At 36.7% G+C, this 25188-nt stretch overlaps 1 protein-coding gene across 1 annotated transcript; it reads left to right on the top strand.

Moving 5' to 3' along the window:
* The first annotated feature begins 10035 nt into the window (after positions 1-10035).
* On the top strand, positions 10036-11100 carry LOC149138491 (uncharacterized). The gene has a single exon (XM_089450371.1). It carries the CDS (start codon positions 10036-10038, stop codon positions 11098-11100), a length of 1065 nt encoding a protein of 354 aa, XP_089306497.1.
* Positions 11101-25188: the final 14088 nt, after the last annotated feature.

Here is a 25188-nt window from a genome sequence, read left to right as displayed (position 1 = left end):
GCTGTGAGGTTGGGTCGGCGAGACTCGACAACAGCGAACTTTAGCGGTGCAAATACTAACATTCCGCCTCCCACTTCCAATATTAGCAAACTAATTTCATTATTCCAATCACAGGGCCTCTCCAAAAAGGAAATGGTCACACTAGCTGGTAATCATAATATTGTTTTTATTTTTCAGTTATGATATTAATTTTCAGAACTAGTATATTATTTTTTCATTTATGATATTTAGATGAAGATGCATCTTTTCAAAAAACAATGATACAATTAATCATAAAAGAGCATGAAGAATTAATGACTGTACATCAGTGTATATTTTGATGGCTGGTTTTGAGTTGATGTGAAAATATATTCAATCTACAGATGGGCATACTATAGGGCAAGCACGGTGCGTAAGTTTTAGACGCCATATTTACAACGACACAGATATAGAATACTCAACTTTGTTGCGTTCGAGGTGTGCAAGGACCACCGGCTCTGGAGACAGCAACCTGTCGCCGTATGATTATGTAGTGACTCCCAGTGTTTTTGATAACAAGCACTACATCAATCTGAAATGCAATTAATTATAAGAAAATAAGATTTAATTACCTTCAAGCATAGTTACCAAGTTCGAATTCGAATTCGATTCGATACGATAAAAATTCGATTGGAAAATTTTTAATTAGGAAAAAATTCGAGAATAGAGATCTTAAACATTTAAATATATATATATTCTTTTTCTTGCAACAATAATATCTTATCAATTTTTTCCTATTCATTTTGAAATTTAAATAATTTTAATCAATATAAACAATTTTAAAACTACAGTTTACTTATCAAAACTATAATCACATTTATCTTATCTCCAAAATATCTTTTCTTTTCAAAATTCAAAACTTCCCTCTTACTTTCCAATCTTATCTAATTTTTTTTTATAATTAATATTTATTTAAAAATTAAATATTCTAAACTCAAAACTACCTTTTTTTAATTTCAAATTTTATCTAAAATCTTTTATAATTAATACATATTCAAAAATCAAAAAGTTCAAAAATATTTTTATAAGATTTCTATTAATATAAATATATTATATTTAGAAAATCAATTAATTATTATAAAATTTACTTTTCCAGATTTTACTTTTTTTATTATCTCAATTTTTTAAACCCTTTAAAGTGAAAATTGAAATTTTTTTTCTAAAAATTTATTTCCATTTCTTACTTACTCAAAATTTGTTTCCATTTCCTTCCTACAATCTCGCAACCTTTCCATTTCCCACTTGCCATTAGGCAACTATCTATTTCGTGCTTAAAGATTACTGTCCTTACTATTCTAAAGAATGCAAATTAACAAATCCCTGCTATAAACCTTGAATTTTCTGCAAATCCCTGCAATAAACCGAATCGATTTTTCAGCGAATTATTCGATGTTCGAATCGAATTATCGAATTTCCGTATTTATTTCTCCGATACGGACGTATTTGGTAGCTACGCCTTCAAGGGTTAGCCCAAGCCCATATCATTAAGATGGTGCCTTGTCAGATGGGACGTTACAGGATCAATTTCTCAAAGTTTTTGGGGTCAAGTCTTGTAGTGGGCTGTGGGGATTTCCTTTGACAAAAATAATCATGCACCAAAAAAAATTAATTACAATAGATCAGTTATATATATATTGATAGCTGGTGTTAGGTTGTTACCGGAATCATCTGCCTGAGCAATTGGAAGCCGAAGTTACCATTAACAAATTTATAATTTATAAGATTCAAGGGCAACGTCTAAACGCTAATTTAATTGTCTAATTCTGGTGGGAAACCTGCAACTGATGGATTTTCATTTTCTACCTGATACATTATTTGGTATGCAATTTTGACCATCTTGGTCAGCTTAAAAATCTCCAAAATCCTCGAGGCGTAATAAGTTATAATGAATGGAAATTCTGAAGTGTCGAAGGAATTCGTCATCGGAAAATTCATGAAAACATGTAGGTCGTTCCTAGAAGTAGGTTTGCGCTGTTTTACTCACACTTCGAGAATTGTCAAAATTTAGTCCACCCCATTTTCTCAAGAAATCTTTATGGACGGTTGAAGATAAAAGTGGGTAAGAAGCAGGAATTGATGGGCAAGAAATCTTTATGGACGGTTGAAGATAAAAGTGGGTAAGAAGCAGGAATTGATGGGCTTAAGAATTAAGAAGCTAAAAGTAATATTAAAAATTTAATTTAAAATTAAATTTAAAAATATAATTTTATGTTGCAGGGTTATATTTATTCAAATTTTTTCTCATAAACCAAGTATATTTTAATTGAGAAAAGTAAACTGTTTATGTATTTATAAAAAAAAAAATATTAATTTTTAAATATTTTTTCGAAATTTTATTGTTTGTTCTTTTGCTTTAAAATATGTAAAAATTTAATTGAATGAAAGAAAATAAAATTGTGAATATATATATAAAAATATTCACAAACATTTTATATCTTGCAAACTGCTAAGATTTACAAATATTCATTCTTCACATTTTTTCCATTTCTTAAAATTTAATAAGCAATTAAATAAATTTTATTATGATTAATAAGATGAATATATTATTGCATTGTATTCTTCTACAAAGTATTGGTTTCCAATAACTTACAAAATTTTCCCATTTCAAAATGTTAAAATTTACTAAATAATTAGATAGATTTTATTAAGAATAATACGAGAAATATATTGTTACACTGCAATTTTTTACGCAGTGTTAATTTGCAATAACTTTGATTTATAATCTGGTCGGAGTCGTTATTATTAATAAAAATATTATTAATTAATTAATAGTCACGCACATCAATAAATGTGGTAGATATATGTAGATAGGTGTATATCAATCACATGCACAACTATATTACTAAATGGGGTTGGAAAACAACAATAGTGGTTAATGGTATAGATATAATATTATTAGAATATTAATATTCATATTGATAAATATATAATAGTAAAAATAGTAATAATGTTACAAAAATAACTATTATCATAAAAATGTAAGTATTTTTAATTTTGTATTAAATATTGTTAATTTTTATATTTGGTTTACCATGGTTGATTTTCATATTGAGACAATATTTGTCACAATGTGGCCTTGGATCATGGTTGATCATGATTCACCATGGTTGACAATGGTTCACCTGGTTGATTTTCATATTGAAACAATATTTCTCACAATTGTGACATTGGACCATGGTTGACAATGTGATTAATTCTAAAACCATAAATCCAAGGGATTAATATTATAAACTTAAGGTATATAAACCCTAAGATAAATATTATAAACCCTAAAATAAACATGGTTGACCATGATTATAAACACATGGAATTTATATTAAATCTTATGAATAATATTATACCCTAGGAGTATAAAACCTTAGATTAATAACCCGAGTGGATTGATACTATAAACCCAAGGAAATAATAAAACCAAGGGATCAATACCAAAAACCCAAGGGATTAATATTAAACCCAAGGGATAAATATTATAAACACTAAAATAAACATGGTTGACGATGATTGACAATGATTATAAACACAAGGGATTTATATTAAACCATAGGATTTATATTATAAAACTTATGAACAATACTATACCTTGGGAATACAAGCCTTTAGATTAATAAACCAAGGGATTTATATTAAAAACCCAAGGGATTAACTCTAAAGCCCCAAGGTATTACAAACTCTATGCAATAATATTAAACCCAATGGATTAATATTATAAAACCAAGGTATATAAATTGAAAGATAAATATTATAAACCCTAAAATAAGCATTATTGACCGTAGTTTACCATGGTTCATTTTCATATTGAGAAAATCTTTGTCACAATGTGATGTTGGACCATGATTAACCATGGTTGAGCATAATTGATTTTCAAATTGAGACAACCTTTGTCATCATGTGACGTTTGACCATGGTTCATTTTTAGATTGAGAAAAATAATAGTCACAATGTGACGTTGGACCATGGCTAAGCATGATTATAATCCCAAGGGAGTGTGAATTAGTCGATGAGGCCAAGTTGGGCCTTGTAGTGGAAAGAATGAAATTATAGGTCGATCTGCAAGATGGGGTACTGGAGAAATTTTCCAGAGCTTTGCCAGTGTTTGGAATGTAGATTATTGTACTCTACATATTTTCTAAAGAATAGTAAAACAAACCCTCATCTGTTGCACCAGTTTTCCCTTCGGGTTGTTTTTGGGGACTTTTAGTGCAAAATAATAGTGTCAAATTTGTATGTGTGTGCATCTATTTCTCAATTCCTCATTTTACTTCCACTGAATTTTTTTATTTGTGAAGAATGCATCAATAAATTATTTTATATTTTTCCATAAACAAATAAATTGTTAATCAGTTAAGAGAATAATATCTAGTTGGTGTGTTCCAGGAAATATCAAACCTTGCAAATTTCTTTGACTTGTATTAATTTTTTAAAATGTGTTAGGGAAAATATTAACATGTCTAGTGATTGATTTTCCTTGCATTAATGTTTTAAAAATGTGTTGAGAAAAATGTTAACATGCAAAGGAAATGGTGTCCATAAAGCTCTAGAAGGGTCCACAATGAGTTGATTGTTTTGATTTTCTATGTATTTTCAAGCAAATATAGAGCCCTAATTTGATCCATGAGGTTTTATTATGATTCCTTGAATTTGATCTGAAAAGATATACAATGGATCTCATTGTGAATCTCTTAGCCTAACATATCATGCTTTCATTTGAGTGGAGGAACAGACTTGTACCCAATCTCCAGACTTATTTGATTTAAATATAAATTAATGTAATTATATAAATTAAATGGATGGCAAATTTTGAGAGGCATCAATCCATCATAAGTATCAAAATACTTATCTCATTATATATATTATATTTCCTACATAAAAAAAGCATAGTCTACTTTTGCTATGTTTTGACTTTTCCAGTAGCCAGTTTCTTTTAAATTCTCTAGGAGCATGTGGAACACTTCCCTAGGTTCCTTTGTCCTCCTTCATCTCCATTTTCACTATGTCTCCATATTTGTCACTATGTAGCTTCATCCTTAACTCTCCTCCTCTCTATTTTGTTGATCCATGCCACCCTCCACATGCTCCAAGTATGGCATCATACATATAGGTACCCACTCCGCAATTATTCTGAGAGAAGAAGAAAGCACAACTTTGTAGATTGTTGAGCAGGGAAGGTTATGTTAAACTCAGAGTTTTTCGCTTGAATTCATGATGAAGCATTGGTGGGTTCAACCCTCCAAAACTCCTATTGCATACATTATGATAATTTGTCATATAATTTGAAATGTGGCAATATCTTGGCTCTCTGTCATTCTAGTAGCTCTATTGTTGGTTGTGTATTTTGGCGACTCAGTAGTTCCTATTGGGTTTTCATGTTCACAATTCCTCTGAAAATTATTTCTATAATAGATGGTAACAATAGGAATACGCTTCTCTTTCCCCTAAATTTTATGCATGACCCACTTCATATCATCTACTAAAGGATCCGAGAAGTGAAACATTCAGACATGGTTTTGAAAGAGGAAATCAGAATTTAAAGTAAGGCATCACAATGATATAAATCACTCCATTCTCTCTTTTTCCTTCTAGGAGTGTGATGCCTTACTCTAACCACTATAAAAATAGTGAATTAGTATGTCAAAGGTTATAATGGTCATTTAATTATAATTAAAGTTGAAAATATACAACGAAAGAAATTAAAACTCCCTTCTCATATATATTCCACATTATTAAATTAGTATTTTTAATTTTATAAAATTGGATTCTCTTATAAGCAATATTACACATTATTCAATAAATTTTTTAAAATTTATAAGGTTTCAAAAAGATTGTAATATTCTTTCCAATTAAAATTTTAGGAATTCGTCCCTAAACCTTAGGAATTAGGGTAGCTAATCATGATCACTAATAAATTGGAACTAGGGGAGCTAATCATGATCACTAATAAATAGGAATTCGTCCCTAAACCTTAGGAATTAGGGTAGCTAATCATGATCACTAATAAATTGGAACTAGGGGAGCTAATCATGATCACTAATAAATTGGAACTTAGATATTGAGAAAATCTAAGATAATTCATTTTCTAATATACTTTGCTGATTTTTTTAGCGACTAAGGACGCTTGGCAACTTCATCATCTTTCCATTCTACATGATGTATATAATATTTATATGATAGGATTTCTCGCACATAATATGCACATTATATTTACATCATAGGATGTTATTGTTGACATTTGGAAATAATTAATTAGAATAATTCAATGCATTTCCAATTTTCTAAAATTTATTTGAGTAATTTACTCTAAATTGTAAATTTTAAATACTTTCAAAACCTAATTTTAAAGAAATGAAAAGTATTAATATGGAATAAAATACAAACATATAAATAAATTACATAGCTTCTAGCATCAAATAAGTAACACGCAAAAACAATTCAAAAATAATGACACTAAAACTACCCACCAATACACGTGAGCGATGATGTTATCACAACAATAAAATATGTTTATCCCTTCCAGTCTGAAGGAGTATAATGAAATACATTTTAGAGCGCATATATGATTGAAAAAACGAATTAACATAATTTAATATTTTATTGATGTAATCAAGTACTACATAAATAACAACCACAAAGAAAACATCGATAAAGCATGAGATTAAAGTTATTTCAGTCAAAAACCCATTGCGTATCCATTTAGAGTATATTGAATGGTCTATTTCTATTGTATAGATTCAATAAAACCTTGCCATACCCTCAAGTCCATATTTGCAACTAGTATATGGTGTCCATCAGTAGGCACAAAAGAAGTGTATTATTAATTATATGAAAATTCATTTCTCAGTGTTGACTGATTAAGAAAATTTAATTGCTCGGAGGGCCTTACATTGAACTGGGAGTTATATGTAGATAGAACCTAACAAGCTTATGTAATATGTACCGTTCAAGTATTTACACATCTTAAGTTTGTTATAAAAATTTGGATATTTGGATATATTTCTGATTTGGAATTCAAACATTTTTCAGAAACAATATTTGGAACTTCATCAATACCCTAACTTACCATTCAATATTCAATTAAGAGCAGTGGACAAAAATCTTCAACATGCTTCATTTTGAAGACATGATGCAAGCACATACTATTAAATAACCTATTGTGTCGAGACTCCAGTTATTCTCAAAATAGAATGCATATCATACCAAAAAAAAAAACTAACATCTTTATGAGATACAAGAAGTTGCAACAAGAAAAACCCATGAGTGGAAATAAAAGAAAAATATTTCTGCTTCACATGCACATGGTCTTGAGCTATGATACATACAACACATGATTTATGAGAATGCAACCCAAATTTAAGCATAGATTGTGTTATGGGCCATGGTATTCCACTGATAGAAAGGTCATGTTTTCCCATTCTACCATTCTGACAACTTATTCTTTAATTTCTCCAAAAAATACATCTCAGTTGTAGCTCAAGGGGTATATGCTAATAACAATTAATAAACTCTTCTTCTTAGTAGGTCCTCTTTTCGTTTATGTATCAACCAATTCAACAATCCACCTCTCATTTTGTAGGAAATGTTATTGAAGAAACAAATTTTACATCCAAACAAGTAGATTACTTGTGATGCTACCCCTTTCTGACCCTTGTGCTTCTATCTATTGCATACCCACTTTCAAGCAAGTATGCATAAAGAAGATTATTCCATGTGTTTGGTACCCTAGGTATACACCAATGGTTGCAATATTTCCTGTACATTCGGGCTAGTCCATGTCCTTCCCCTAAATAATAAAATGAGGATGATCATCCTTCCTGAATATACTCTAAATGGATATGCAATAGATTTTTGGCTTAAATAACTTTAATCTCGTGCTTTGTGGATGTTTTCTTTGTGACTATTATTAGTTTATTACAACAATAAGATATTCAATTATATTAATGCTTCCTTTTAACAGATATGCCCTGAAATGTCTTTCGTTATACTCTTTGAGAGTAGAAGGGATAAGCGTATTTTGTTGTTGTGATAACATCGTCCCTCACTGAAGAACAAAGTGGTTGAGCTCTCAATGCTCATGAGAGTGCGCAGCTGGTTCGAAGTTTAGGGTTTAGGTTTTCAAGCCTGCAGAACCAAGATCGGAACTGGAAGCGCACAGGATCAGAATAGTGGAACTGCATAGGAGAGGACAAGGACTGACCTGACAAATGGTAAACGGGGGGTCCATTGGGACCCCATCTTTTAGACAAATAGTCGTGCAGAAACAAATAGCGCAGGATGGGGTGAAAATAATAGGGTATGGAAAGCTTCAGCAAGAAAACGGTACAGGCAAGGAAAAGAAACAAAAGGAGGACAGGGAGGAAACCAGCAACCCAAGAATGAAAGGAAAAGAGAGCACTGGGAAGGCGAACAGTGGGAAGAAGGAAAACGCAGGGCAGAAACACACAATCCACAAAGATAAACAAGCAGAGGAGGAAGGGGAACGAGAGGAAGAGAATCAATCAAAAGAAGAAGAGGAAAAGGGGATCGAACCAAACCCCAGCAATGATAAAGTAGCACGAGGAGCATGCAAACCCAAAAAAGCAGAAGCCCTAAGAGTAGTGATCACAGATCCGGAGATACAAGCCTACAGAGAACATATGTCCGAACATGCAGTGATATGCAAGTTCATGGGACTATGGCCAACAGAAAGAGCGCTATGTCAATGGATCAAGCAGCAATGGAAACCCAAAGGTGATGTTAAACTACACCTAGGAGCGAAAGGTTTTTTTACTGTTGTTTTTACGAATTTAGAGGACAAGGATAGAGTATTTGATGGGGGACCCTTCTTCTTCGCTTCAGCAGGTCTCTATATGAGACCCTGGAAACCTAACTTCGTGCCAAAAAAAGAAACTTTCACACAGGTCCCAATTTGGATCCGCCTTTTCTCCCTTCCAATAGACTACTGGGGCTTTTCAGCTCTAAAGCAGATAGGGGATCATCTAGGAACTTTCATCAAAGCCTCGGAAGCCACGCTGCAAAGAAGATACACTTCTTGTGCGAGGATATGTGTGGAGATGGATGTCTCAGGAGCTTTACACGAAGGATTGTGGTTGGAATACAGGGATGAAGACTATTTCCAAGCCATTGACTATGAGCAAATCCCTTTTCGTTGTAGAAAGTGTCATGAACATGGACATTTAGTAAGAGAATGTCCATTAAACAAGACAGGGGAAGAGCCTAAGAAAGAGCAAAACAATAAAGAGCAGGAATACCTTCATAAGACCAAAAGCAAGACAAACGGAAAATAGAAAAAGACTAAACAGAACAGGTTTAGCACAAGGCAACACCAGCAATGCCTTTGAAATCTTAGAAACAGAAACGAAATCAGAAGAACAAAATAAGGAATCAAATAATAATGAAGGGAACAAAGAAACAACAGACCATACAACCAAAGAAGGGGGGGTACATCTCACCAATGCAGTAGGTTAGATGCAGGGGCTAACAGAAGAGCTAGATGAAGATGCAGACATGCTAACCAGTGATGGTGAAAGTGAGGAGATGGAGCTAAATGAGGTTCTAGAGCAAGAAGGGGTTAACTTACTAGTCATGGCAGAAAACTGGAAAACTCAAGGAATAGAAAACATTTCAGAAGAGGAGATTAAAAAGATCAATGAACTATTCATTGCAAGGCAGAAAGCAGAGCTGGACAGGCAAAATAATAAATTAGGCATAGCAAAAGGAATAGGTAGCCATTCAAAGAGCCTTTTATGCACTTCAACCAGCCTGAAACAGAGAAGGAAGAGAGGACGTAGAAAAAATAGTGAAGTACTGCAAGAACTGGGTATCTTAATGTTAAACTCTGGTAAGATGAAAGCTCTGGAAGCTTTCCCTCCTTACCAATAATCTGTCTAGTTCAAAATGAAAGTTGTACCGTGGAATGCTAGAGGGCTTAATAGCCAAGCGAAACAGAGACTCCTAAAGAGAAAATTCCAAAAAGAGAAATCGGATATCATGTTTGTACAAGAGACCAAGTGTACTAGCAACAACATGGAGAATATCAGCAAGAGGCTCGGTAAACACATAAATTATATGGAAATTGCCAGTCAAGGTTGGGAGGGAGGCTTAGTAACTCTATGGGACTCCAGTGTGATAAATATCCTCTCAACAGAAGCAACAAGATCGTTTATAGCCATGGAAACTCAAATGATAGGTAACTCTGAAACCTATTTATGCACCAACGTTTATGGACCTCAAAAGCTAGAAGAAAAATTCTCATTTCTCCGCTCTCTTTTAAATTTAAAGCTCAGATATCCCAGTACGAAGATCATCATGGGTGGAGATTTTAATATGATAACCTCACTTTTGGAAAAGAAAGGAGGGATTAGAAAACTCAATAAGGATGCTGAGGTCTTCGCTGATTTCATTGGTTCTGCCAAACTAGTGGACATCCAGCCAAAAAGTGGAACTTTCACATGGAATAATAGAAGAGGAGGTGAGAAACAGATAGCCTCTCGATTAGATAGATTTCTTATTTCTGAAAGCATACTACTGGAAGGAATAATAGTGGAATCTGACATTCTTCCAAGTGGAGGATCGGATCATTGGCCAATCTCTCTGGTGGCGGCCATCCAGGGTACCCCCAGAAACAAGCCTTTCAGATTTGAGAAATTTTGGTTGACTCACCCCAATTTTATTCAACTGGTGGAGAAATGGTGGCACAAACCAATGGATATAAGAGGAACCAAAATGTATAAACTTCAAAGCAAATTAAAGAACATCAAGAACAAAATCAAAGAGTGGAATGCAACTGAGTTTGGGAACATATTCAAGGAGAAAATAATAATAGAGGAAAAGTTAGAACAGATTCACAAAGGTTGGACTAGTGGGAATAACATCCAGGACGCAGCAGAACAGGAAAAAGTCCTGATGCAACAGTGGCAGCTCCACTATCAACAGGAAGAGACTCTGTGGAAACAAAAGTCCTGGATACAATGGCTAAAGGAAGGTGAACAGAACACTAAGTTGTTTCATAGGTCAGCGCTGGATTACAGAGGGGCTAATAAAGTTCTCTGTTTTAACAATGAAAAAGGGGAAACTCTCCAGAGTCATTAAGAAGTAGCAACACTGCTCACAAATCACTTTAATAATATAGCTCAGGAGCCGGAAGTAGACAGAACTGAAGCAATTGAGGAGTTAACTCAGGCCATTCCTAAAATAATCACCAATGAGCAAAACCTAGCTCTCAATAGGGAAATCTTGTTGGATGAAGTGGAAGAAGCTGTTAGGAGCATGCCAAATGACAAGGCACCTAGGCCTGATGGTTTCACCATCAACTTTTATAAAGCCTGCTGGAGTTTTGTTAAGACTGAAGTATGGGAAGTAGTGGAAGATTCCAGGCGCTCCAGCTCCATCCTTAAGTCGCTAAATTCTACCTTCCTCGCTCTAGTTCCGAAAGAAGAAGAGGCCAACTCCCCAGAGAAATTTAGACCTATAGCCTTATGCAATGTGATATATAAAATTATATCTAAAGTTATCGCCAATAGATTGAAACCCATGCTCCCTGGCCTTATCTCGGAAGAGCAGTCCGGGTATGTTGAAGGAAGACAAATTTTGGACAATATTTTACTGGCCCAGGAAATGGTTAACACTCTTCAAACCAGGAAAACAGCAGGAATGTTGATGCAACTAGACTTATCTAAAACCTATGATAAGGTCAACTGGAACTACCTTGAAGCCATATTGAATGCATTTGGCTTTAATAAGCAATGGATAAAATGGATACTGGCCCTGATTAAATCCCTTAAATTTTGTATCCTGGTCAACAACTCCCCTTCTGACCCTTTCTCTCCCTCCTGTGGAATCAGACAAGGAGACCCTCTATCTCCTTTCCTTTTTGTCATCCTTATGGAAGGTCTGAGCAGACTCATCCGCAAAGCAAAAGATGAAGGAAAAATCAAAGGATTACAGCCTCTATGTTCAATACTTGTGACTACTCACCAGCAATTTGTGGATGACACAATGCTGCATGGGTCGCCGACAGTCAAAGAAGCCATGGGATTTAAAAAAATTCTAAATCTCTTCAGTAAGGCCTCAGGTATGGAAATCAATCTTTTGAAATCTACAATATTTTTTTTCAATACACATTTGGCCATTCAAAAAAATTTATCTAGCATTCTACGTTTCTGTAGAGGTAGCCTCCCTTCAAAGTATCTAGGTGCTCCCCTCACAGATAAACCCTGGCAAAAGAAACATTGGGAGATGATTCTAGCTAAAATGGAGAAGAGATGTCAGCACTGGACTCACAGAGCTCTCAATTTCGCTGGGAGATTGGTCCTAACCAAAGCAGTATTGCAAGCCATTCCGCAATACCTGCTCTCTATTATCCCTGCCCCAAAAGGAGTCTTACAGTAGATAAGGGTGATCCAAAGATCTTTCATTTGGACTGGCAATGCAGAGAAAAAAAATGGGCTCTAGTGGCATGGAATAAACTTTGCAAATCCAAAGATTTGGGAGGCTTAAATTTAGTGGACCCTTCTACGATCAACATGACTTGTGGGGCCAAGCTTTGGTGGAGATGGTTGAAGGAACCCAATCTCCCGTGGGCTAGACACTGGAAGGAAAAGTATGCCCCAGAGTGCAACATTCAGGATCTAATCAGATTGCAGGAGGTTCCAGAAGGATCTCCTATTTGGAACTTAGCAAGAAGAAATCGCGACATTGTGCAGGATCACAGCTTCTGGGAAATTCGAAATGGGGAAACAACCTTATTCTGGGAAGATGCTTGGCAGCAATTCCCGAAGCTTGAAGGACCAGAGTTTGCAGCCCTTCAGAGACAATGTCAGGAGAGGGGAAGAAACACTGTCCATCAGTACTGGAATCACAGTAGTAGGGACCAGGAATGGAGAGATTGGATGTTCAACGACACAGAAAGCTCAATGGAGGGAAATAACAAAATAAGAGATCTGATCAACCTGTTAAACAAAAGGAAGATAAGGAAAGCTGATGAAAAAGACCAGCTAAGATGGGGCATGAAAGGCAGTAGCAACTTCACACTCAGGGAAGCCAGAGGTCATATAGAAAATCCAGAGCAAATTGAAGGGGTTCAATGGAGCAATAAGGTTTGGGATTCTTTGTTTGGCCTAAGATTAAAACCTTCCTCTGGCTCCCGATGCGAAGGAAAACCCTCACATTGGAGAATCTCCACAAGAAAGGGTTTCATGGCCCATCTAGATGCCCCATGTGCAATTTGGATGAAGAGACAATGAATCATCTCTTCAATACTTGCGATTGGGCTTGTTACCTGTGGGACTGGGCGGAAAAAATTATGCAAAAGACCGATAGAACCAGGAACTCTATCCAGGACACCATTATGAATTGGCAGAGTGGTTATTCCAGTAATTCGCGAATTAACAGCATATGGAAAACTTTGCCAGGATTTATAACCTGGACCATTTGGAAGGAACGGAATAGACGAATTTTTCAGAATGAATATAGAGACATAAATCATTCCCTAGATACAATTACCCAAAATGTAAGACAATTAATCCTGGTAAGATGCAGAGCAGAACCAGATAACCAAGCTTCGGTTAGAGACTTACACATTTTAAAAGCTTTCAAATTGGACGTCGGCAGAAGCATGGTCACTACGAACTGCCAACAGGAACTGAACACCGCGTCAATTGGCTGGAAGTGTCCACCTTCAGGCTTTCTCAAGCTTAATTTCGATGGAGCATCCAGAGGTAATCCAGGTTTGGCGGGCATCGGGGGCATCATAAGGGACAGTGCAGGGGAGATTCAACACATCTACAGCAGAGCCTTAGGGGAAGGAACAAATAACGAGATGGAGTTTGCTGCCATGGAACAAGGACTCATAATCCTTAGAAATGTACGGGTTGGTGCAGTGATGGTTGAGGGAGATTTAGAGCTAGCAATCACAGCAGCAAGAAAGCTTTATGTGGGAGCTAAAGCAAGTAAGGTAACTAAACATTGGAGACTTGCCAAGGTTACAGACAATATCACAGTATCGCTGAGGGAGATGAAAGGTCTGATTTTTCAGGCTGTGCGATGGAAAGCTAATAGGGTGGCGGACCATCTGGCGAACTATGGAATTGAGCACCCAACTACTATCTGGGACAGCTGTTGGCAGAATGTAACCTGCCCGTAATTAAAAGAAAAGTGCACCCAGCTCTCCAAGCAAGATTTGGGTGACGATGAATGAGAATGTTATGTGGGAAGGCTATAACGACGTCATACTATGATGACACATGTTGGCAATGCAGGCACCATTAAAGATTGGTAGAGGAAGGAAGGACAAGCGAATCTGGAGCATTCATGGCGTGAGCAGAAGAAAGGTGGTTTATTATCAGGTATGATTAATAAGGATATGCGCCGCCGACGCCCTATCAAGGAGTGGGACACTTGGCATACGCTGAAGTAGAAGAGAAAAGGTGACCGTAAGGGAAAGAATACGAGCCACTACCAAAACAATTCTCCATCACACAGAAGTAATTATGATATGACCTGCAAGTTGCAAAGGAACAGGCGGTCTTCAGCCGGTAATCTCCCAGGAAACTTCTATTTAATAACAACCAAAGGCAGGGGAAAAAGCATTGTTTTATCGTGTTACAAGCCAGAACCCCTCTCTTCTACCGAAAGTACTCAGAGCTATACAGTGAGTGAAAGCACGATCATGGCAGGGGAAGGTAGTCGTAACGCCTCTGCTAATAGAGATCTTAAGATGGCCAGAGAGATGTATGAAACTCGCACATCGCAGAGGAATAAGCGAAAGATTAACGACCTAGAAGCTATGGTAACTAAGGAAGAAAAGAAGCTGAAAGAGCAAGAAATGGAAGAGGAGGTGGACTGGCTCCAGGATCCAGGAACTGTCACCACGCGGGCTACCCAATTTGTGAGGATGCAAGCTGAAAGCTGGAGAATGAAAACACTGTTAGCCAAAGCCTTAAGCATGCAGGGCAACTATGCGGAGCAAATGCGTAAGGTCCAGCTCATCACTGAGGCTAAGTCTGAGGAACACATGGCGATTTTGGAGAGTCTGGAACTCAAGATAAGCGCGTTGGAGCAACAAGTAGATACCATCACAAAGAAGCTCACGGTGTTAATTAAACTCTTAAGGCAAACCATTGGTCAGGATGTAAGGCAGGTCGAAAACTGAAAGGAAGAACCAGCGGGCGATTATCAAAGCAAGCATCCCACACCTGCGCAGGCAGGCATCTCGATGTCTGAATCAGCTCCGGAAGCATCCAGGAACTATTTTGTGCTCAAGATGTAGTGGGACTGGCTTCTGCCTCTGCTGTTTTCTGGGTTCTTTCGACTGGTCTGTTATGGTCCTTTATGCTCTGTCGGTTAGTTGGTATGTCGTTGCTGATGTCAGTCTACTGCCTCAGTTAAGCAGGTGTTTAGTTGTTTGTCTTAGTAAAGCACTTTTGCTCTGCCACCCTGCGTGGTGTGCTCGTGGTAGTTTGGGTGTCTCTTTTGGTCAATTTTGGGGTTGGGCTTGCAGTCTGGCAGCCCTCTGTCTGTAGGAGCAGACTTTTTGTACTATAAATACTTCTTTTTAATATAACAAGCTGACTTACACAACAAAAAAAAAACATCATCCCTCACTAATATTTGTTGGTATTTTTGGTGTCATTTTTTGTGAATTTTTTTTTTCCTATTTGTTGAAAATGCAACAAGATGATGGAGCTTAGTGAAAAGGAGTCACCTTCACTAAGTGGGCCTGCAGGCTATTTTTGGCGCAAAGTCTATTTTTAGTCTATGTCTATTTTTAGACATATGGATCATGGTCTATGAGTTGCAGGATGTTATTTGTGGATGATTGGTCATGTTGGTAAAAATAGATGGACTTATATTTTTAGACATATGGGTGGAGTCTATTTTTAGACTGCTAGGCAAAAAATATAACAGTCGAATATTATTAGCTCTTAATAATATTTGGACTATAAACATTACCTTATCCTCTTGGAGCTCTTTAGTTTGAGCTACAGATGTGGCACATGCAGCTTCTAGAAGGAAATACGCTTTTCTTGTGGGTCAGTTGAGCTATTGCATGCAGGACTTCAGTTAGAACTCATGTGGTTGAGTTTGGTGGAGTTGATTGTGGAGTTGATGGAGTTGTGTTCAGTTTGACTTGGTTGAACTAGTTGTATTTAGTCTAACTATAGAATACACTAGTGATGAGTGATATGAATTAATTATTAATTAATTCACTAATTATTAACTCATAAAGTAACTAAAGAATACATCAGTTAACTCAGTGCATGGACAGTTTAGTGGAGACAGGTGTTAGAGGTTGAGATTGCTATCAGTTGTGACTATAGTTGTGCATGAGATTTGCACAATCAATGGGATTGAGTAATGCCAATGAGGATTGCATGGTTTAGCCAAGAAAATATGAGTTTGGTTCAGCCATTCATCATTATTCTCATGCAGGATTGCGCAGTGGAGGCAGGCAAACAGTGGAGGAGATTTGAGGCTTCAGATCTGAGCTACTTTGTGTGTAACAGGTGGAGATAGTACTGAGTACTTGTGAGGAGTATTGTACTATGTATTGTTACATGTTCTCTATCATTATAATATACAGATAGTGTGGGGTTTTCAGCTGTATGCTTTCCCCAGGTTACATACTGTGTTAATGTGCGCATGCGATTGATGTTTCATTGTTTTTAATGCTGCTAAATTGATGATCAACGTAGAGGAGGTTATGTATTATGCATGTATTCGAAAATAGTGTATAATCAGGATAATATCTGTGAATAAGTGTTTATCATTCAAAATTTCTACATGGTATTGGAGCAGAGTTGATCATCAGATCTATTATTCAGAAAGTGTTTACATTTTATTTCTTCAGGCAGAGTCTGTAATCGGGCCAGGTAGCCTCTGGATTCATCCTTCTTTTGGAAGGTGAGATATCCGGTAAAAGCCCATACAATCAATCTCTGTACGAGAAATACGTTGTTCTCACGAATTTTAGATCAGAGGCGGTTGAGTTTTGAGCTGGTGGAATTCGAATTTGCAGCAGTGTTTTCTTGGTGTCAAAGTTGAAATGTCTTTCAACGATTTGCAATTGGAGTATGCTCTTAAGGGCAGATCGAATTATATTGCTTGGAAAGACAGGATGGAGGCAGTGTTAGATGTCAATGGGTTGAAGGATTTCATAAATGCTGAAGTCCCAAAACCTACTGATGCTTTTGAAGCTGTGGCTTGGCAAAAGAAGATAGAAAAGTGTTGAAGGATTCTGTTGGAGGGCGTGAAGGATCACATTGTGTCCAGCCTGCATAAAAAGGCTTCTCCATACTTGATGTGGAAAGCGTTGACAGATCTATTCCAAAGCAAGAGAGACCAGAGGAAGTTGGCGATCAAGGATAAACTCAGAAACATTAAGTGTGAGAATGGAGACAGTATGCCCAGGTATCTCACGAAGTTCTCCCAATGTCGGGATGAGTTGGGAAGTGTGGGGGTGACTGTCGATGATGAGGAATTGGTGAGCTTGGCTCTCCTTGGTCTTCCGAAGAGTTGGCATTCCTATCAGGACTCTGTCAATAGTTGGGAGAAATTTCCAGGATGGGAGAGACTTTGGTCAGATCTTGTGTAGGAGGAGATCAGGCGGAATACCAGGGATGGATCTTCATCAAAGGCATTTGATGAAGAAGATTGCGCTTTGGCCACCAAAGCAAAGAAGGGGAAGGAGAAGGGTTCTCTTTCCAAATCCAATTCTTCCAATGATGGGAAGAAGGTTGACAAATCGAAAGTGCGATGCTTTCGTTGTCATGAGGTGGGCCATTATGTTGCAAATTGTCCACAGAGGAAATCCAAGAAGGGATCCGGGGAAGGATCTGAAGGTGAGGCACTTGCTTCACAGTTTGAGTTGGATTTCACACTCTTCGCATGCATGGTTTCATCCATGGTGGGAAGTGGTTGGTTTCTTGATAGTGGAGCTTCTTTCCACATGACCAGTGACAAATTTTTTTTCAATACTTTGGAGGAGAAAGATCTCCAGATACTCATAGCGATGGGTAATGATGAGAAGTATAGTGTCTCAGGTGTAGGCACGGTTATTTTTCAGAGGGAGCATGGAACTCACCTTACCTTGACCAATGTCAAGTATGTACCAGGATTGAAGAGAAACTTGGTGTCGATCACGATGCTGGAAGATAGAGGTTATGATGTAGTCTTCAATAAGGGAAAGGTTTTCCTTAGACACATCATTGCTAGACAGGTGAAGCAGATTGGTTCACGGGTCAAGAACCTGTATGCTCTTGAGGTTCAAGATGCATGCAAAGCCTTGAGAAGCGAGGAAACTGATGGAAACTTGGTGGTTGAGAGGGAGCGTATATTACCTCTTAACATGCAGAGCCAGAAGAAGTCTCAGACGATTGTGGAGGAGCCACAATTGGTGCAACAGCTTCAGGAGGTTGTGGAGCAGCCACAACAAGGGAAGCTGAGAGGAGATCGAGTAGAGACATCTACTCATGCAGAGACCTCCAGTAGGGGGGAACTTCGAGCCAGGTGGGCTGAGGGATCACATGCAGCCATACCTCCAGGTAGGAGGTGGGGTGATGTGGATTGATTGTCCCAAGGAGGAGGGGTAGGATCCTTGAGGTACCAACCTATTGGATGAGACCTTGCTACAGGAGCCCTGATGTGGAGTAGCAGGAACTGACTGATTGGGTAGAGACAGATGCGGATGGAGCAGCAGAGAGAGAGACAATGTAGGGAATCTAAGGACAGTGCATAGCTAGCAGGCTGCAGCAATGCGAGAGGCACAAGTGTTTTGCACAGTGCTAGGTGGCACAGAGAGGTGTGCAATGGTGCGAGATGCATGGAGATGTTGCAGTAGCGTAGATGTTAGAGAGGGAGCACTTTTCAGCAACAGGGAGAGCTTCAGCATCATAGTATGTTCCTAGCCCAACAGAGTGGTCAGTTGGGAGTGTTTTTGTTCCAAGTGTTGTTGGAGCAAAGTGGACCGGGCAAATGTGTTGCATGCAGAAAATTTCAGAGTTGCAGGATAGGGGTTGCAAATAATCCATATCTTGTTGAGAGGGAGTGTTGAAAATGAAACAAGATGATGGAGCTTAGTGAAAAGGAGTCGCCTTCACTAAGTGGGCGGCAGGCTATTTTTGGCGCAAAGTCTATTTTTAGACTATGTCTATTTTTAGACATATGGATCATGGTCTATGAGTTGCAGGATGATATTTGTGGATGATTGGTCATGTTGGTAAAAATAGATGGACTTCTATTTTTAGACATATGGGCGGAGTCTATTTTTAGACTGCCAGGCTAAAAATAGAATAGTCGAATATTATTAGCTCTTAATAATATTTGGACTATAAACATTATCTTATTCTCTTGGAGCACTTCAGTTTGAGCTACAGATGTGGCACATGCAGCTGTCATAAGGAAATATGCTTTTCTTGTGGGTCAGTTGAGCTATTGCATGCAGGACTTCAGTTAGAACTCATGTGGTTGAGTTTGGTGGAGTTAATTGTGGAGTTGATGGAGTTGTGTTCAGTTTGACTTGGTTGAACTAGTTGTATTGAGTCTAACTGCAGAATACACTAGTGATGAGTGATGTGAATTAATTATTAATTAATTCACTAATTATTAACTAATAAAGCAACTAAAGAATACATCAGTTAACTCAGTGCATGGACAGTTCAGTGGAGACAGGTGTTAGAGGTTGAGATTGCTTTCAGTTGTGACTATAGTTGTGCATGAGATTTGCACAATCAATGGGATTGAGTAATGCCAATGAGGATTGCGTGGTTCAGCCAAGAAAATACGAGTTTGGTTTAGCCATTCATCATTATTCTCATTCAAGATTGCGCAGTGGAGGCAGGGAAACAGTGGAGGAGATTTGAGGCTTCAGATCTGAGCTAGTTTGTGTGTAACAGGTGGAGATAGTATTGAGTACTTGTGAGGAGTATTGTACTATGTATTGTCACATGTTCTCTATTATTATAATATACAGATAGTGTGGGGTTTTCAGCGCTATGCTTTCCCAGAGTTACATTCTGTGTTAATGTGCACATGCGATTGATGTTTCATTGTTTTTAATGCTGCTAAGTTGATGATCAACATAGAGGAGGTTATGTATTGTGCATGTATTCCATCGGGATAATCTTTGTGAATCAGTGTTTATTATTAAAAATTTCTACACTATTACTTATTTGATGTTAAATGCTATGTTATTTATCTATGTGTTAGGATTTTGTTCCACATTAATATTTTTCATTTCATTAAACTTAAGTTTTGAAAGTATTTAAAATTTACAACTTAAAATAAACTGCTTGAATAAATGTTAGAAAATAGGAAATGCATCGAATTATCATAACCAATTAATTTCAAATTTCAAAAATAACATCCTATCATGTAAATATAACGTGCATGTTATCTACAAGAAATCCTACCATATAAATGTTATATGCATCACATAGAAGAGAAAGAAAATGAAGTTGCAAAGCATATGGATAACTAAAAAAGTCAACAAATGATTTTACAAAATAAATTATCTTAGATATCTTCCATATCTAAGCTCCAATTTATTAGTGATCATGATTAGATCCTTTAATTCCTAATGTTTAGTGAAAATTTCCTAAAGTGTTAGGTCCCTATAATACTAGTGTATCCCTGTTATTGTTATTCTTAGTGTAGCCTCCTACTGTTATTGTTGTGCCCCTACATTATTATTGTTATGTAGGCTCTGATTATATTATGACCCCTTAGACTCCTATATATACCAAGGAGGTGTTTTCATTTTTATCATCTAAGAATGTTAATTTTTGTGGTATAAAAGGAGGTTTCCCCCTCAAATAGCCTATTTCTCGAGTCTTTGATCTATATTTTCTTCTATTTTGTGATTTGGTTGCATAACATTTGATATCAAAGCTTTGGACTCTAGGGCTTCACTGCTTCAAACATGTCATCTTGGTATTTTCGCTATAGTTTCTTTTCGTTAGACTTCAAAAATTAAAATTTTGTCCACCTTGACCTTAAATATAGATAAACTTTGTGTAGAAAATTTAGATCTTGGTTCACTATATTTTCTGAGATATGGTTCGAAGAAGTTAGGAATTTTGTAGGCTCCAGAATTCAATCTCAAACATGTGACCTAGGGAAAATATTCATAACTTTCGCTCTAAACATCATATTAGAATTTCATAAAAAATTACTAAACTTTCACAGAATGTAGTTTTTCATTTATCATTTTTAGGGTCGAAGCTCAAAACAGTGGCATGTGGCACTCTGTACACTTTTTATTTACTAAACCAGTCTATAATCAAGTCATCATGGGATATTGGTAAAACTTTATCTTGAAGAATCCAATCTTGGTAGGACTTGTGGCATTATAAATAAGACTCATAGGGATACCATAACATGCAATTTTATACCTTGGAGATCTGAAATTACAGAGATACAACAGTTTCAATATCTAGCTCCACAAAACAAGCCAAAAGGTGTGTATATTTTTTTCATTTGCAATTCTTTTCACTAGTATAAAATGAATAATTAATTACTAAAAAATGACTAAAATCTGCATATAAACGATTATTTTTTGGTCAGTGACCAATAGTAGCTAATTTACAGTATCTTATAATGCGACCAACTTTTAGTTGTTTTTAGCTTAGTCATTAATTGGTTGTCTCAATTTTATTGTCTAGTAATATATTTAGTCATTAATTTAGACATTAATTTAGTCATTTATTTGGTCATTAATTTAGTCATTGATTTGGTCATTAATTGTCACAATTAATGACTAAATATACAACAAATATATTACTAAAAGATCACCCGAAAAAACCAATTAATCGCCTAATAAATATGACCAAGATGTTAGTCGTGTTATAAGACACTGTAAATCAGATACTAATAGTCATATATATGCAAATTTTAGTCATCGTTTGAAACTAATTAATGACTAAAGATATATGACTAAATTTTAGTTGTGTTATAAGATACTGTAAATTAGCTACTAATAGTCGTTTATATGCAAAATTTAGTCGTCATTTGTAATCACAAATTTATCATTTGCATTAGTCATTTATATTTTTTGGTAGTATCATATTCATTATATAAATTACTACTTTAGTAGTTTATATTTATTTCATTTATTTTCAGTAACAATCGTTATAAGCAAATAATTTAGTCGTCTATTCATTTTATGTGTTCATCATTAATAAACATAAACTACTAATTTAGTAGTTTTAGATTGATTTTATGTTTTCATTATTAATGAGCATAAATTAATTAGTATGATTTTGCAGCTAAATTAAAAAAATAGCATACAATGTACATGTTCATATAATATGAAAATGAAAATTTACGTATGTTAATTACAATACTAAGTAATATCAAGTGCAACTATAAATAATTCCAACCGCATAAAGTATATTATATAAAATGTCAAGTATTACAATATGATTTTCCAACTTAATATTGGTTGGATTACAATTTACACATGAGATATTGTTTCATCACTTCAAAACATTATCATTGTGTTGCCAAGGCATTGCAGGTGAATTCACGAACTCTGAAAATTTGACCTTAGTCTTTATGTGTGTCTTATGTGGGATATTGGCTCTATGGGTACCACTAGACCAATGCTCTTATCTTTCTCTTTAATTTGCATTTTGTCATTCTAGTGCTATTGTTACACAGTAATTTGTCACCGTTGGTCACCGTCCCTGTTACCCCTTTCCCGCATGGTGGAGGACTCATTCCGGGACCTGTGAGCAGTGACATAGCTTAAAAACACTTGCAATATGTTCCCCTCAGTATGGACTTCATTTGCCCTGAAGACACCTCCTGTAAAATATCCCTAAAAAGTGTCTCTTTTCCATTAGTGCGGGTCCACAGAGTAGCACCCGCGACCGTTGGCGCTCTGTCATAGAGAAATACTCGCGCCAACCAAATTTGGGAAAGATTTTTGGCAAGCACGCGCCCAGATGTTTTTTCCCTGCATTGTCATTCAGTCTTTTTGGGATAAAGCTGGCCTTCTAGATGTCGAGACTCATCATCTATCCACAGCGGCTTTTCAGGGATAATGTCAATCCACAATGAGTGTCTGGATGCATTGTATCTTCTTCCCTTATCCATCTATAAAAATCCATACTCATGCACTTGACAAGGTAGTTCTTGAGTTCTGAAGTATTGATGATAGTGCTAGTATTGATTATACTTGTCTTGAGTGAGGTTATGCTGCCGGAAGTCTGAGCTGTATCCACAAGTAAAGAGAGAGAGAGAGATCTATTGCAAGGCATATGTAGCTGCTCGCCCAACCAGAGGGGAGATTCAACGTCAGAACATTGGTTGTACTTTTCTCTGCTTGTTCATTAATAAACGACTATTATTATGGTTCCAATCTTACTGTTCATAATGATGATGATTGATTTATGTCCTTTCTGACTGACATATAGTTGTATATCGTGGATTTTATGCTTGCATTCGCTTCGTTCTGTGCATGTGCAGGTGTCCATACGCGGAGATCGCTAGGATTGTGACCTGCCGGAGCTAGAGAACGGGGATATCAACTCATCTACGACAATAGCGTTGGATTCCAGGTTGGTTCTTCTTATCCACTTTCGATTTACAACTAGGAACTTGCATAATAGCGTGATTGATTGTTGCTAGACCCATTTTGGGCTAGTGGGATCGCCTCTGTCTGCAGAGGGGATTTACCTCTCCAACAATTTGGCGACTCCACTGGGGAGGAGCTATTTGTTGTTTGATTCATAAACCTTGGACGGAGTCTGAAGCACAGCCAGGCAACCTTTGAAACGCTATTGCTTTGCATTAGCGGAGTAGATCAACGCCACTTCAGTCGATCTCCGGTTTGGTTTATGAACCGAACGGCTTGGAGTTTGTCTTGCATGTTAGTTTTCTCTTGCTTGCTTGCGTAAATGAGCTTTTTGGGTCAGTTTTACTGTTGCTTCTTGCTGTTAGATCTGTCTTAGTACTGTTGACCGGAAACTGGGCTGTTTTATTTATTTTTTGGGCCAACAAACTGTGTTGACGTGTTTTTCCCTCTGACAGTCGCGCCAATTGGCGCATGTTGCACACCAGCAACTCGCGCCAATTCTTTAATAGTGCAAGTTACAGGCTGACAGTCGCGCCAGTCCTGTAAACATTGCCAGTGTGTGTGTTGAAAGCTCTTCAAATTCAGATTTTTGTCTTCTTACATATTTTGCAGCTTCTGGAAGTGTGTAGAAACTTTGTTTCACTGGTTTTTATCTTTATCGTTCGGTTGTTTGCCTATTTCTATTGATCTTGTATCCCAGCCCTAGTGCATCTCGTGGCTTGGCACTTCTAGCCTTCCGTGGGAGTGTTTATCCAGTCAGCTCTTTGCTTGTTTCCCGCACTTGTCTAGTGGTTGATAAAACCTTTTTGCTACATGTTTGAGCAAACCACTTGTTGAGCATTTGGAGTTCACTTGACTTTGTGTTGGACTTAGATCACATAGTTCATGCGAGTCTTTGTGAGCTTTTTGGGCAGATTGTCTTGGTGTTTCGGATTTGGTTCTACTTGCATTAATTAGATTTGTTTGTTTCTTTGTGTGATCATCTCTCAAACTTGTTTATATGCATCATGTCATTTAAAAAAAGAAAAGAAAAACAAATGATCTTGTTGCATTACATTAATTTTGCATGGTCATTGGCAATTATTCACTTTTAAAAAGAAAAGAAAAAATTCTCATTTCTTGTTATTAGTTGCATTAGGATCTTTGTTAATTGCTTTGTGATCATTTTGTTTGTGTGAAAAGATCTCAACTCTCCTGTAGATAGCATTCATTGAACGAAATGATTTATTTTGGCATATAGTTTGCATGTAGGAAATTGTTGAGAGATCACATACGGTAGGACCTAAAAACTGAGACATAATTCAAGATAAACTGTAAAATGAACTCAATGAACATAACAACGCATTGGAACCTAACGCAAAAATTCTAGAGGTCTAGGCCAGAGACATGTTCCGGCGTCGTAAAGCCTGGTAGCTTACCGTCGAGTGGTTGGGTGATTCCTCCACGGTGAAACGATAAGTGCCAGTACGGATTGTGCTCCCACGTACCGTCGAGTATATATTGGGAGACCCCTATAGGCTTACAACCTTTTATCCATAGGAAGCCGAGTCTGCTGATGAGCCCCAATTTTTGGTACAATTTGGGCTCATATTGGCCTATTTACC

Source organism: Pinus tabuliformis, chromosome X (assembly GCF_031772625.1).
Source record: "Pinus tabuliformis cultivar Carrire ecotype Pingquan chromosome X, CPIR1, whole genome shotgun sequence".
Taxonomy (NCBI): Eukaryota; Viridiplantae; Streptophyta; class Pinopsida; order Pinales; family Pinaceae; genus Pinus; species Pinus tabuliformis.
This window is presented reverse-complemented; position numbering and strand designations above follow the sequence as displayed.